The sequence below is a fragment of the Musa acuminata genome, chromosome BXJ1-11, assembly GCF_036884655.1.
Source record: "Musa acuminata AAA Group cultivar baxijiao chromosome BXJ1-11, Cavendish_Baxijiao_AAA, whole genome shotgun sequence".
Lineage (NCBI taxonomy): Eukaryota > Viridiplantae > Streptophyta > Magnoliopsida > Zingiberales > Musaceae > Musa > Musa acuminata.
In genome coordinates, this window is record NC_088337.1 from 26,387,423 (window position 1) to 26,404,298 (window position 16,876).

Consider the following 16,876-nt stretch of genomic DNA (forward strand, 5'->3'; position numbering starts at 1 on the left):
AATAAGAGCTAATAAGATATTATTGGGTAGAGACCCACTATTCTAAGAGGCTTGGGTAATTTGATAAAGATCCAGTACCCAACAGGGTAAGATCCATTAGGGTTAAGTTAACTAGAGGCCTCTATAAATAAGAGAGAACTAAAGGCCCAGAGGCTGGGGCTTCTAGGTTACCACCTCATATTCTCTTCTTCCCTTCTTCTCCTCATATAGCAGACATAGAGATTTAAGGAGCGTAAGGATATACGATCTCCCTACGTAAAACACTATCTCACACGTGGATTTAAGTTTTTCCAGTTTTGCGCACCAATCTTTGCACGATGATGAACACCTTTTTTGGAACATTTAGGGTTTTTATTTTCTATTCTTCCACTGCTCATGTGATGTCGCCCCTAGATTTCCCAACAGGCCTTGCACCTCCACCATAAAGGATTTATCTTGGCATAGGTTAAATTTTTTAAACTTACACATCTAAGTGCATTTGGCTTTGTGTCTCAATCATAACATATTTATTTTAGCACGGGTCAATTTTTCTCGACTTGTACATCTCGGGCGCAGTTGGCTCTACACCTCCGTCATAGCAGATTTATCTTAGTGTAAGTTAGGTTTTTCAGACTTATATGTTTCAAGCACACTTGGCATTGTGCCTTCGTCACAATGGAGTTCTCTTCATGCTGGTCAGGTTTTGTTATAGTAGATTTATCTTACAATAAGTTGAGTTTTCTCGATTTATATGTCCTAGGCGCATTTGACCTTACACCTCCACTATAGTAGATTTATCTTAGAATGGATCGGGTTTTCTCGACTTATGTGTCTCAAGCGTATTTTGTCTTGCATCTCCGTCGTAGGAAATTTATTTTAGTATGGGTCAGATTTTCCCGACTTATTCATCTCAAGCGCATTTAGCTTTGCACCTCCACTATAATGGATTTTTCTAATCATATGTGCCTTGCAAGTCAATCACATAAATGATGACACGTATCTCCGAAGTCCTGGTTAGCGTTAGCTCGGGAGCTATAGTGGTCGAGCAAGTTTTCATAGTCGATATCCTCGACCTCTATCATCGGGGAGGATCGTCGGTCGAGCGATGATATTTTATCTATGAATCGGGCAATAGTCTCACTTCGCTATTCCCTTTTATTTTATTGGGGTCTCCTATTAGATGTCGGTGGCAGTTGAGTTGTTGATCGCGATTGAGATGGTGACATCGCCTGTTGGGCTAGCTAGGGCAAGAGCGGAATTATAACTTACAAAATGTCTATTAGCATTTGTACTTATTTAGTGAGATTTAAGAATACTTTAATAGGGACGAGCGATTGGTTTGGAGTCATTGAATATATTCCCGTATCACGTCGGTGTTTACACCAAGGTGGATGCATTCACATGCGAAAAGGGTGATTGTTGTCCCCCCTAAATGAAAGTACTACGGGTCGAGGATATGACTTCCTCACTCAAGCGTTTATTGAGAGGGTTGATAGGCGAACATTTTTATGACATCGAGCCTTCCTTTTATCACCAAAATATTAAAGAAAAATATCATTGACGTATTGATCAACTCGACATAATCCAAACCTATATGCATAAGAATGTTCGAGATATCTTTGAGGTGAAAATACCGTACTGAGTTAAAAATATAAAATATCATACTCTCAAGATATCACCTATATGAAGATTAAGGTCGAAAGAGATTTCTCAATTCAATCCATGCTAAAGTCACCTACGACTAAGGTCAAAAGAAATTTCTCAATTCAATCCATACTTAAATTAATAATTTAAGATCTCCAAATATGAGTTTAAATAATTTAAAATCTCTTAGATTTAAGATATTTTTTATATTTTAAAAGATGAAAAAAAATTATGATTGCTTTGATGATTATCTTCATGGACAAAAATAAATTTTATATTATATATTTTTTAATTTAAATCTTTATTCACGTAGATAAATGAATGAAGGATAACTTAGAATCTCTATCACGATCATGTAGATTTCCTATCACTTCTTAAGATATATTGAAGGCATTCTTTCAATCGACACACACGAATTATATTATTCATGAGTAGGATGATTCTTTTCAAAAAGTATATATATATATATATATATATATATATATATATATATATATATATATATATATATATATATATATATATATATATATATAACACTTATTGCTAAGAATCAGAAAAGTTATTTTTTTAATAAAAATCTCTATCAAATAATAATGTAGATGGAGATTTTGGTGTATCAGAAAAGAATTTACAGGTTATTTCCACCACCAAAAAACAAAAAGAAGAAAGAGACAGAATTGCTATCAATCTGATAGCATAATAATAGGAGAAGCTGCGACGATCATTCACTGTGGGACGATGGTTTCGAAGCAGTGAAGCCCGTCCAACTCCACAGCGAACGGCGGCGGCCTCCACTTCTTCTTCTGCTGCTGCTCCAGCTTGCTCTTGTCTCGGACTTGCTCTTCCTTGTCCTTCTTCCCAAGGCAAGCGCCGGCGGAGGACAGGTTCCCTTTCGGGCTCCAAAGCGAGATGGCCCACTGCGATATGAGAGCAGCCATGGAGAGAGTACTGCGTGCGTGGCGAATAAGATTGAGCGGAGATTAGCGTACAAGGCTATAAAGAGTTGTGCGTGTCAAAGACGAAGACGGGAAGAGGTTTTTATAGTGGGAAGAAGGAAGGAGGAAGAGAACTCTGGAGTTGCGAAGGAAGAGGAAGCGAAGCTTCTGCTTGGTGCTCTCGCGTTCCAGTATGGACGCGGACTTTCCACACTGTTCCAGAGAAAGGTTAAGAGAAGCGTGTCAACTCCAACAGACACGCGTCACCATAAGGTGTTTTACACACACACATATATATATATATATATATATAATCTTTTGACTTCAAATGTAAACTCTCTTGGAATAATTTCATATACATTTTTAAATATCTATTTCTTCTCCAACACCGAGATACATCTAAAAATAATAAAAACAAAAACAAAAAAGTAATTAATAAGATTGATAAAAAAAATATATTTATTTTTTAAAAAATATCAATTATGTAACATGGTTAGTGATGACTAGTCAGTGTTAATTAGACGAACGTAATCACCAGCAGTGTCGTATAAAGAATCCAAATATTTATACTATTTCCAGACTTCGAAAGGATAGTTTACTTTGATAGCAGGCTTAACTGTAACATTCATATGGTGATCTATAAGCATTATTTTCCATATCAAACATGCATTATTAATTTCAGACAGGACATCAAATTTACAACACCCAATAAATAACTTTGAATGCAATTATATAAACATTCAGAACAATCTTTTTTTTGTGTGTGTGTGGAAGTCTCCCATCAGAAGGCTATTTCTTCTTCATTGATGTTACCAATCTAAACATACATATAAATTAAGTATTTAATGCATAAAAAAAATATAATGTTGCCAATCCCCTGTAATGAAGTAAGATCTTTTACATATCTGATTTACAAATAGGAAAAAAATGTGAGTTCTTCCAGAAGTACAACAGCAAAGATTCTCATTGATGGTAAACTCAACAAAAGCAAGGAGAGAGAGTTGACTAACTCATTCACAATCTTAGAGCAGCGATAGCTTCGGGCTTGAAGTCGATTCTGAGGCCTAACACCCTTCGGACCTCCGAAGGAGTCAGCAACCATGTCACATGCCCTGCATTCTCTCCCCAGAAATCTAAGATCTCTGAAACCTTTTCAAAGTTTAAGATGGTCGACATCTGGGAAAGCCGAGCAAATTTGTCTCTCACTGGTCTCTGTGACATCTCAGAGAAATGGTTGATGAGAGCCCGGACCTCCTTATCGAGCTGGAGGCCACCCAGCTGGCTGAACCTCTTCTGCATCATGATGACTTCGAGCCGCTTCACAATGAAATCGATCACCAGGTGGACAAAGGAGTCATAGTTGTTAGACGTCATTAGCGGCTGCAGCCACAAGATGTTGGTCTCGACTCCGTGGAGAAGCTTCTGAACCCACGGGTCGTTCATCTCGTTTTCTGCATACTCAGGGTCATCGAGCTCATAGCTGATGGTGGTAACAGTGTCCAGAATGGGACGGATGCGAGGCGACACAGTTGACATGAGCTGCTCCAACCCAGATTGTAGAACCTGCTTAAAGGCGATGTTTATGTCACCAAGCTCCGATAAGCAGGATTTTACTTTTTCTCTATCTGCTGGTGTAGGGAAGACCTGGTGTAGAATGATTAGAACAAAAAGACTATTTCAGACATATCATGTCTAGAAAAGAGTACACTAAAAGCAACAGAATGAGTTCTCAACAGCTTACGAGTGCATAATTCTCTCAAAAGGTACACTAAAAGATCACTTGTGATGGCTCGTATTATAATATTAGGCAATATAATGCATAATGCTGAATCTGTAATAAATTTGAATGAGATTGTAATTCCATATTGCTACAATCTTTCGACTCATCTTTTTCAGTCATATTTTAGCAACAAAGCATTAAATAATATAGAAATGATCAACAGGACCCAAAACAGTATTTTCCTCCACTATCAACCTTCTTGAGACAGCAAAACCCCAGAAGGTTATTAATATGTTTTAGCAACAATAAAGGATTTATATACCAGTCCAACATTGCTTTCATTAACCTATCAAATCAATATGGTATTTGACGTACCAAGTGATAATATCGACTTGTACCACTCAGTCTTATTGAACTATATAACAAAAAGAAAATAATAGTATATATGGTGCTATACAACTACATATTTTGAGACCGGTACTTAGTCGAACTGGTCAATACCATGCCACAAACTGATCCTACCATTATTTAGATTCTTTGCAACAACATAAAATGTGTATGAAGATCAAAAGTATGGGTCATTACCAAATGAATACTCACTATATGTTCCCTTTTAAAGTCTGAAAGTCATAAGGAGTACAAATTAAAATAAAATAACATTTGTTTCTAAAATAAGAAAGCTTAACCAATTATAAGGTTCATCTTCGGTATCCTCATGTAATGAAGCTCCTAAGCTATAACCAATTATAAGGTTCAGCTATACGGAAAGAAGTAAAAGCTTCTTGTATCATCAAAATAAAATTCTCAAACAAATCCATCAAAAATCTAGACTGAATTGTATACAGTTCATGCAATTATATTCTGAGCTACATATTTGATTAGCAAAGAGTCAAGTTGGTCTCAAATGGCCTAGAGAGCTTAATTAAGATAAAAAAAAAATTGTTATTCACAAATCTGTGCAATGGTTAGGTTTTTATTAAAATAATGAAAAGAGAGAAAATATATGAAAAAACCAAGAAAATATGGAAAAAGTCATAAACCAATTCCAAAAGACATAATAACATATTCAAATTAGAACCATCTATTGCAAATAAGATATACAACTAGACTCTATAATAAGTGCTGAAGACATTAGCAAAAAACAGAAAGGTGGATGTAATTCCAAAGGCAAAATTCAGTTACAATTCATGAGCCCAAATAACAATGTAAATCACTCAAAAACAAGTTTTGCTCGCAAATATGAGAAAATAGTATGCAGTCTCCTCTCAAGTCCTTCACTAGTGATAAATTTACCAAAATAATCCACACACATGCATACAGAATAAATAATACAACAGCAGATAATAATATAGCCAGTTTGACCAGTAGCCTGCCTCTCCTCTCAAGTCCCACTGCTGAACAATCTACTATTCCACACTCCTCAACAATCTAAGAAGGAAGAACTAACAAGGAAAATTACCAAAGAAGAACAAGTTGGCCATCCTTCCGATGAAACTGAGGTCGCACAACTTTCAAATATTATAGATACCAAGTGCTTTTTATCATTTGTGCTACCACTGATGGTAATAGCACTGCCATATTCCAAACCTCCAGAATAAATAGACAATAACATAATTCCCTTGCTAGTTACTGGACCTGAATATATCAACATTACTTGGGAATGCTGATATAAGAATCTACAATCATCACCAAATTTTAAATTCAAACCCTTTTCTTGAATATGAAGATCAACTAATAACAAAAGAACAGAAAATGAGTAGCACTTGAATCATTTATGAGGCAACCGGAACCTTATGTTACTTTCATGATGGAACTTTGACAAAAAATGGAGAAGAATTTTATGCAAGAACCCTAATGGGAAATAAGCTTTATATCTGTTCTCTACCATACATAAATATGATCCTTAAGGTTGAACACCAGTTTTAATGATCAACTTAGATGGATAAGCTGATAAAATCAAAACTATAGTTTACCAAAATTTCTGTTTCCTGGATCAGTGATTCGAGTTCCATTTCCCAGTTAGCAAAACATTTGCATTTTAGATTGTAATGGTATCAGTGTTATTATTCTTTATAGATATTAACCAACAGAAGACAAACAATCTAGTTAAACACAACTAATGCCTAAGCCTTTAGCAAGACCAAAATCTCCTGTCTTAGGTATTCACAGACCCAATAATTTGTTCAATGCAGCAAAATCACCAATACCGGACAAACCATAAACAGGTATCCGTGGTGTGTCTCATCCTTGTGGTTGATCAGGAGCATTTCATGTTTGCATTAACTATAGTCAGACATTTTTGTGCATTTTTTTGCACAGAACTGTGTCGAAATTAAATCTTCAAACATTTTATCTGGTCCTTCGGAAGTTAACATTAAGTATAATCATCACAGAAACTAATACCACCTAATTCAAACCAATGGTTAGTAAATTTGTAAACTGAAAAAATACTTATAGATTCTTTTTCCCAATTTATAAAGTGGAAAGAAAAATAAAAAAAATAACCAAACCAGAAATTTAAGTTTATCAAAGCATATCAGTACTGGATCTAGAAGTAAAACAGATTTAAAAGGAACTTTAGTGTCAAGCTACTCTCTACGTTATAGTGACAGGGTATGATAACCAAGTGGAAGGTCAATGAGACAAAGAAAGATACGAGAAGAAATATACTAAAGTCTAAAAGGCCAAGAAACTTTTTCACTACCCAAATTCCAAATTAGAGCAGCTTCTTTCAGATGATACACTTGCAGTTATAGACTTCTTAGAACTAGATTCTAGTTAAACCAAGACACCAGAAAAAGGAAAAAATAATCATGGGCCAAAAATTTTCTTTTATTAAAAATCTTGTAATTCTAAAAAAATCACTATAATGATTTCTTTATAACTCTCAGATTCAAATCTACTGGCCAAAGAACTTTTGTCAACTTAAAATAGGACACATTAAACTCACCACTATATATTATGGCAAAAATGCAACTGATTATTTTTTTTTTAAATGAAGAAAATCAACGTTGACTCGAGTTTAGGGTCAATGTAGCCTAACCTAGATCCATCTGAACCTATACTGCATCGCATGGTTACTACTTACTAGTATGGCACTGATGATAGGTAACAAGACTACATGAAGCAAAAATATTTGGCCTTGTTCTTAAAGTTAATTCAATTTTGAACTATTCTTTTGCCTTTCCACCTCTCACATTCTTATTTCTGATTCCACTAATATTCTATAGATTGCGGCTGAACTTAAATCTAAGTGTAACAAGGAAATAACAGCAACAAAGTATTAACGGAAGAGCAAGTTGGTCTGAAGTTTCCTGATCTTCAGGACATCTGCAATATTATTTAATTACAAAAAATGCATTCAAAATATAGTTTGGCAGGAGATAAAATATATGTGCAGTTCTCAGAACAAAATTATAGTTGCAGAAGGTTGCATATCTCTCTCTAGTAGCAATAAGGCAAGGACACAAATTCATGTACCGTTGTGCCACATGGCTAGGTTGCCTCAAGCACACCCTCAATGACATTAACAGCTTCATATACTAAGAAAAACATGGAAATCTAAAACCAGTCAAGACAAACAAATCTGAAATAATTGACCCCCAAAGCCTCTACTACACAAACTCACAAAGAAACATACAGAAAGATCTATTTTTGCCTCTCAAAACTTGCGGTGAAGGCCTTAGAAAAGCTTCAACTGACCGCAAGGTAGGTTTCTAAAGAAATGATTGTGTAAACAATGAGTGAAGTTACAATTTAATAAAAAGAATTCATGTTTTGGAAATTCAAATAGATATTGAAATCCTAGCTTGTTGTGGCTGCAAGATCCTCCAAAATGATTGATGTGACAAAATATGTTACCCTTGTATTTTATTTTGCCTTAGCATGAAATTAACATCTTCAGTGATCTAAATTGAGATGAGCTAACTCTATCGATCAAGTATGTGATGCTTTAAAACTATCTAAATACTAATCAGAAGATCATGCATCAAACCTGATTTTGAATCATAAGGTTTGGATTCATGAAGCACATAAAACTATCCATTTTTTCCATATGAGAGTCAGGAACCCAAAGCATAAAAAGAAGAAACCATCACGTAAGGAATCATCACTCACCTGTGCACACTGCTCCTCAATCTCATGGCGCAATTTCAGAACATACTCTGCACTCACATCCATATTGTTCAAAGCAGTAGCAATTTCCATCCCAGTCTTCTGTACGCCAACTCCCCCAAGGAACAGCTTTGCTCCCAAATTGGGCTCCCTCATTTTATGCTGCAGTGCTTCCTGGTACTCGTTGCTCAACAGGTTCATTGCTCCACTCAGCACTGCAAACACAGAATTGATGCTCGAGGTCGAGATTGCTCTCCTGAAGCAGCTCTGCAGCACGTAGAATACATCATCCACCATCGAGGTTGTCAGGCTATCAGCCACATGCTCGTCAATCCTAATGGCCTTCCGGACATTCTCCACCATGAAGAACTCCTCAAGGATGACATAGAAACCAATTAGATCCTGCAACATCCTGTTGAAGCTCCCACTCTTGAACGCCTTGGTGGCTTTAGGCCCAAGATTTGGATCGACAGACTCCAAGCCTCTGATCTTGGACAGCATGAACTCGGTGTAATCCTCTCCAAGCTGAGTCAATGCCAGGATCTCCTCCAGGTACATCTCGACCTCCCTTGGATCAGGGCCCTCGTCGGCTCCGACAGAGAGCAAGTTCTTGCTGTGGGAGTTGATCTCGGAGGCGAGGCGGGCGAGCTTCCTGTGATCCACATACTTCTTCAGGATCTGGGTGCCCCGAGAATCGCACTCCTCCTGGAGCTCACAGATGGCGTATACGATCCCATCCTCGCCGCACAGGCTCCGCAGCACCTCGTCGTTCTCCTGGACGGCGAGCACAATGTCTTTGAAGAGGTTGGTGAGGCAGCCAACGAAGTCGGGCCGCTCGGCCTGGGCTGCGGCCGCCTGCTCCGCGAGCTCGGCCAGGTGTTCAAACTCGAGACGGGCGCGGAGGGCGATGACCTTCTTGAGATAGGCGACGTAGATCTGGAGGCCCTCCTCCTGAAGGCCAAGCGGAGGGAAGACTTGGACGAGGCGGAGGACGGCGGGGTGGTCGCGCTGGTCCACCGCAGCAGTAAGGCGCTTGCGGGCGATGGACTCCACATGGCGCTTGACGTCGAGGAGCTGTCGGCGCTGCTCATCATTGCCGTTGTCAGAGCTGCGGCTGAAGCGGGCGTCGATCTGGAGGAAGTCGTGTACCGCGTTGGCGGCGGCATGGAGATCGTCGATTGCGAGGGCGCGGCGGGCAGCGTCGAGGCAGCGGGAGCGGTCAAGGGTGGCATCGACGAGGTCGAGGGTGTCGCGGACGCGGGACTGGGCGAGGTCGAGGTCCCGGACGCGGCGGCTGACGCGGTCTGCGAGTTCGGAAGTGGAGCGAGCAGAGGAGAGGAGAAGGGATGCGTCGGAGCGGGCGAGGTCGAGGAGGTGGGTGGAGCGGGGGCCGGCAAGGACGACGAGGTGGCGGTCGAGGTCAGGGCGCTGGGCGAGGAGGGACTCGAGGCGGAGGTCGAGGGCGCGCTGGTAGGCGACGCACTCGTGGAGGAGGCGGGTCATGGCGCCCACGTCCGTGAGCGATCGTACCAGATCCACCGCCTCCGCGTTCCCAAAGTCCACAGTCGTCACCGATTCCGGCGCCGCCTCGGTGGGGGCCGCGGAGGAGGATTTGTCTTGCTCTGCAGCGGCCATCGGGAGAGGGGAGGACGATGGTTGCTGCGTCATCGCCGTGGAGACGACCGCCATCGGCAGCGAGATCGGGAAGAAGCCGAGCCTCGATCGAAAGATCGAGAGTGGGAGGAGTGAAGAAGGGGATCGGGGTCTCGTCGTGCAGGTCTCATCGCCACTGATGCTGATTCGAAACAGGCCGTGAAAGCCCATAAATATGTATTGGGCCATACAAGCCCGTTAATGCCTCCCACGTGTCTCACGGCATTAGCCACGTGACTGGCCCAGGTTGGCCTAATACGTAGGTTTCGCGTTGTAATTATTTTTTGAAGGAATAAAAATAATCATAAAGAAAATGAAACTATCAAAAATTAAATCAATCATTAAATAAATAGAATATAATAATTTCTGAGAAAATCAAAAACATCGTATTTTGGGTTTTTGTCTTATGGTATTCTATGTTTTTATATTTCCCACATGGAGTCTCTATCTTTTTCAAATACTAGAAATATATTTTTTGTTAAAAATAATTATCCGAATAAAATCAGATTTATTAGTGCAATTTGGGGGTTTTTTAATGGATGGTACCATATATTTTCATATTTCTCCCAAAGAACTCTTATTTGTTTCACATACTCAAAATAATTGTTTCTCTATCGGAATCCATTCAAGTAAATTAGTATAGATTGAATCGATTACATTAATTTTTGAATGGTGATAGGATGTTTTAATTTAAATTTAGTAGAAATATTAAACTGCACTCACAAAAAATTTAAATAGCATGCGCACACATGTGGGCTTGAAATTGAGACCTAACACACGTAATTAAATTTAAAATATAATTTATATATATATATATATATATATAATAATGGTCGAATAAAATATTAATATTTATTTGAGATTTTCTCTCTAATAATTTCTGACAGGAGTGACGCGGAGAGAAGAGGGTCAAAAGAAAACAAGTGTGGAAGGTTCCAAGAATCATGCCGGTGAGCTCACGTGAGCTTACCACCTCCATCGGATCCGCTGACTACGTAACCATCGAACGCCAGACGAGAGATGTCTCCCTCGGAGTCATCATCATCGGCCTCAACCCCTCAAAACCCCACAGAGGGCAGAGCTGAAGCGGGCGCAGCAGATCTGGCGATCGATCTCTACACCAGGCCCGTTATCATGATCCGAAGCGTTCGACGCAGGAAAACGGCGGTACTGCTCTTGGGGATGTTGCTGATGCACTCCGCTGAGCCGCCTTTTCTTGGCTCCGCCATGGTAGCGGAGGGAGCTCGACCTGCGGTGGCGGCGTCCGACGGCCATGAAAGCCACCAGATCGCAGATGAGCTGACCGGAGAAGATAAAAGGCAGGTTCCCACCGGCGCAAACCCACTGCACAACCGGTGATTGAGTGCTTCGTTTGCCTTCCTGCTGCGTCCTCGGACGGAGGAGGACGCCTGTCTGGTGTCGCATGCCACGAACGAAAGAATGGAATCTATGAGAGCGGGAGGAAGTGATAGTGTAGCTTCTTCTCCTCCCCCGCTTCTTCTTGTGCTTGCCCAAGTTCATTCTCTCTCTTATGCTTTCTTGTTCCTGATGTATTGCCAACCAATTTCTCAGTAACATTTTCATTAGCGACTCTCTCTGAGCTTATGCTTTCATGCTGATCGATTCAAATGGTATACAAGTTGCTGTTTTGCTAAGAAAAAGGCTGTGAGTGTGATCTGTATACAAGTTGGATGCAGTGAAATCTATATAAAGTCTTGTACCGAAGAGACTGATCTGATTTACCTCAGCTGGAATGTTGATAGCTTGTCGGACCAGTAAATATAATATTGTTCATACTTAACAGTACCAGATAGCATTGTGAATAGTATATACATACTCCATCCTCCCAGCAAGATATATAGTACTGCATGGGATTCTGGACTTGGTTTTACTTCATTCCACAGCTTGCAAGGGTTGATTATGGTGAGAATTTGACTGAAAATTTTTGAGTATTAAGATAGTTTATGACTGATATAGGGTTTGGATGTTTTCTCCATCAGTAATGATCATGTGATTACAATTAATGCAGATGGAGAATGAACTGGAAAGGAGGCCATAGTATTGGTTCAGAAACTTGCTTGGCCAAATAGCACTTGATGAAACCATCAATTTATCATCATCCATGGGTTTTATCCACTTAATAAATTTTGGAAGATGCTAAGAAGTTAGTGTTTTAATTTTTAATTTTATCGTAGTCAAAAACCATGGTAATGATTCTATGTAAAATGGATATTAGGGAGCAGAGATTGTGAGAAAGTAAATGATTATTTCTTGCTTTCCAAACTCACTAAGTTTTAACCATTTATCTTTTATCCATTCATCGATGAATGTAATATTGATACCAAAGTTTTTGTTCCACTATCTCCTAAAGTGAAGAGAGAAAGGAGTAAGAAAAATAAAAACAATGGGAGAGTGATTTGTTAGAATTTTAAGAGTCACACATATATAATTAAATATGTTAAGTCATTATTTTGATTAGTCAAAATTAAAGTTATCTAAGGGACATAATTATTATAAAAATTAATTGTGTAAATACCATCAGTTATATTTCTAACTTAATAATAAGTTAAGAATATAAAACTCTTAACGCATAATTGTAGATTCATCAATTATAAATATAATCATAATTATAGATTCATCAGACTATAAATAAGATTATGGTTCCCGGTTGCAGTATCGAATGAAGTTTCTTCACCAGAAATTTAAAATTCTTAAAGATACTCTGCAATTGAAAGATCAAATCATCGATTAATTCAGAAAATACTCTAATGAATTCATCAGGTATGCTTTCATATTAATATGTTTATTAGTTGTTGTAAGATTTCATACATATTATAGTAAATTTAATAAGTTTTATAAAAATATTCTGAAATCTTATTTTTGATTTATAAAGCATATTTTTGAATCAAAATTTGATTTTGATTCTATAAAACAATTATTTGATCCATATTTGATATATTAAATAGAACCAACATGATTTCGATTCAATACCACAAAGGATAGTTAAGAATGGGATCAATATACTAGAAATGAAAAGACGATATAAAAGTTTCTAATAAAATATTTTAATTCTTAAAATAATAAAAATTTCACTTATTAATTTAGCAAGATCACACATTTATTCTGTAGCTAAGATCATTATTTTTCAACCAAAGTGTTCCCAAACATGTAATGAAGTTTAATTTTATCTCATTATTAATTATTCAAGAATAATGAAATGATAAGATTATTACCGAAAATCTTAATATCAAGGAAGAAAGGTTTGAATGTAAGTGATACATCCAAGATTCAATTATCCTGAAGGATATTTATGATTAGGCCATGACATATAAATGTAGAAAATTCAACACGAAAATAATCAAACGCAACCAATAAAAAAAAATGCCAACTCTAATTATATTTACAGGAGTATTGAGTGTGTCAAGGATTAATAGTCATATTTAGCTTTAACAACATCAATCGAAATACAAGAATGATCAGAAAGATACATGAAGGAGTATTTAATGCTAAGATCACTATTATTTTTTTTTGGAAGAGTAAACCTTTAGAATTAGAGTTGTGACTTCAAAAATAATAATAATCATCCAATAAACAAATGAGATGTTCAATTACAACTTAATCAACTGAAATAGAGAATTGATTTGATACCACACACTTAATGCTGTTGTAATGCCACCATCAATCATAAACCAAAATGGAGCAGTCCTTCGTGCAGTTTACTGCAGCCTCCTCTCTGTTCCAATGTGCTTCGAGGAAATATTTGAGCAACCTCATCATCAACTTCGTGGGGTTGGTCGTCGCTGAAATCATTTGATTCCTTTGTTTCTTATTCTGGCATCTGATTCCCTACTCCTGCATCATTGTTTCAGTCTTGCTCGCAGACCAGGTGAGGATGGATGGCACCTGCACTTTGGCCTGCTGAACAGTGCAGTGCCATGCCTCGGTTCCCTCGTAATCCACTGTTCCTGTCTTGATGTGTTGTGCTTCACTGCTGGATTCTTATGTTGAGGTATTGTTGAAGAGAAGATTTCCGGCACAGCTTGTGCTTCGTCAGTAAGATACAAAAATATAATTCCGAGTTATATATGATCTATATAGTTCGATACCCTTCGAAGTTGAGAAAGACTTAATTTTTTTTATTACGTGAGTTTAATAAAACTAAAAAAAATAGAATGCTGGCTATTATTCTTAAGAATCATAAATATTAGATTTATGCTCCCTTGAATATCTTTGAACTGTTAGTGAACTCACGTGTCGTGGTCGAGAAGTCAACACGGTTTGGTATGTCGATCGATGTCCGAAGTCGTCAATGTTCGAAAGCATATTTCTTGGTCGATTAGAGGCGATGCTAAGGTCGGGGTGGTCGTTGCTCCAACGCGAGATTGAGCTAGTTCGGGAGTTGTTGTGTCCCTGCACACAGACCTGGGTCAGGGGATTCTCGATTTGGGCCCCTCGTAGATTAAGTCAGTGGTCTTTTTCCTTCCCCTGAACAGATGCCGGTCAATGGCTTTTATACCAGTGTCTGAGGATTGATTGTACGCAAATTTGACGTGACGGTCGACCGCCCCAAGTGGCGAGTACGTACCTTCATGCGATCGCCACCCGATATGCGTGGAACGACTCCATGCGGCGTCGTCCCGAGTTTTTCGAAACAAGACTTACCAAGAGGTCACCTCCTTGTACGGGCTTCAGCTCGATGAGAGAGGAAGGCGATCATTGTGTTGAGTAGTCTGCAGGAGTGTATCTAACGTGGTGCCTGGTCCATGTCCCGAGGGCCCACATTCGTACTAACGCTGGAGGTGGATCGCGATATGGATCATGACGCGATTGAGATCCGAAATACGTCTTATCACTAATAAAACTATGTTCCGTAAGTATTACACATCAAAATCTAAAAGATATTTTATATAATAATAAATATTTAATTCTTAAATTTTTTTGATGAAGTATTTTTTTTCAAACTGAAACCTCTTATTATTGTTAGAAAGAATAAAGATAAGAAGAATTATTGAAGAAGTTTTAGCTTGAATAGATGGAGGATTTTTCTTAATAGAAAAAAGATTTTCCTCGACAAAATAGAGAGATTTCCTCATGTGTAAAGCAAACAGTTTTCGAGTAAAAGGCTTCGTGAGTAGGGCAAGAGCAGATCGCTACTGCTATTGTTGTTATTGCTGCGATTGCGACGACGACGGCAACAACAGTAGAGGAGGAAGCTACAGTAGAGGAAAGAGTTCCCCTCTTCTTTGCTATATAGAGGTAAGGGATGTGGTGAATGACAAGCTTCAATGGCTGTGGAGCCTCGTTCGTCTCATCCGCTCTGAAGTTTTATTGAAGAAGTTTTAGCTTGAATACATTAACATGTCATTTTTCTATTTATATAGATTAGGAGGAAGAATTTTCCTTAACAGAATAGGGGATTTTCCTCAATATCTGCTATCAATTATCAAAATAATTTTGCGAATACAGCTTCATCTACTCTTGTTCCCTTTGGAGAAGCTATTCAGCTTGGTAGAGGTGGTCCATGGCGTCCCGGATGAAATGAGCCACGATTGAAGAACTCAAAGAGAGATCGAGGCAACTGTCTCGGTTCTCTCCTTCTCGGACCAAGTAATGGTCCCCCCGTGCATCGGACTAACTGCGGAATTTACTGCCATTGATGCATTGATCTTTGAGCTGCAACATGGAAGATTGAGAGAGAGAGAGAGATCACGAATATTTCTCTCTTACTGTTTATATAGCTTTATTGGATATTATACAGTTACATAGGCACCTGTGACTCTCCCTCTCTCTCTCTCTTCTCGATAGCTCCGTTCTACTGTACAGTTAGGCACCTATGAGTCTCTCTCTGCTTTCTATCGCTTTATTAGAAATTGTACATTTAGTCACCTACGACTCTTTCTCTCACTCTCTCTCTCTCTCTTTACTGCCATTGATGCGTTGATCTTTGAGCTGCAACATGGGAGATTGAGAGAGAGAGATCACGAATATTTCTCTCTCTCTGTTTATATAGCTTTATTGGATACTATACAGTTACATAGGCACCTGTGACTCTCACTCTCTCTCTCTCTCTCTCTCTCTTCCCTATAGCTCCGTTCTACTGTACAGTTACATAGGCACCTATGAGTCTCTCTCTGCTTTCTATCGCTTTATTAGAAATTGTACATTTAGTCACCTACGACTCTTTCTCTCTCTCTCTCTCTCTCTCTCTCTCCCTCTCTCTGTTTTCTATAGTTTTATTGGATATTCTACAATTATATAGTCACCTACGAGTCTCTCTCTCTCTCTCTGTTTTCAGTAGCTTACTTGGATACTGTACAGTTAAAGTCACTTAATATAAACATCTAAACGCAGCTGAAGTGCTTAACTACACCATTTAGTCAATGAGAAATGGCTGTTTTCAATGATCTAACGAAACAAAAAAAATGTCACTTTATATAAACATCTTGATCAGCTTCGAGAAAATGTCTTTATCAGCTTCACTTAGACTTTAAATTTAAGATGTTAACAAAGATAAGTACACTAATTGAGATAAGAAGCAAAAAAGAAAAAAACCCAAGAAATATATAATAATACATCGAGTCACTTATACTTTAAGGATATATAGAGACCTTAAAAAATTATCAATTTCTTTAATTTCAGACTCTTTATCCAATAAAAAAAATGAAAAGATCCAAATTGGATTCTCTTCTTTTTAGGGTATCATAATCCAACAATTTTTTATCCTTAGTATAATTTAAAATTTTAAACAAAGATAAATTCACTAATAGAGATAAAAAAAAGAAAAAAAATCTCTTTTTTTGGTTATCTTTGATAGTAGCAATGAAAAAAA

The 16,876-nt window shown here is 38.2% G+C and overlaps 1 protein-coding gene across 1 annotated transcript; it reads right to left on the reverse strand.

Annotated features, from left to right (window-relative positions):
* Positions 1-3,385: 3,385 nt before the first annotated feature.
* LOC103971644 (conserved oligomeric Golgi complex subunit 4) lies at positions 3,386-10,172 on the reverse strand. The gene is made up of 2 exons (XM_009385711.3): positions 8,398-10,172; positions 3,386-4,205 (listed from the first exon to the last, which is right to left on the reverse strand). Exons 1-2 carry the CDS (start codon positions 10,081-10,083, stop codon positions 3,576-3,578), a joined length of 2,316 nt encoding a protein of 771 aa, XP_009383986.2. The 5' UTR covers positions 10,084-10,172; the 3' UTR covers positions 3,386-3,575.
* Between the last annotated feature and the right edge of the window lie 6,704 nt (positions 10,173-16,876).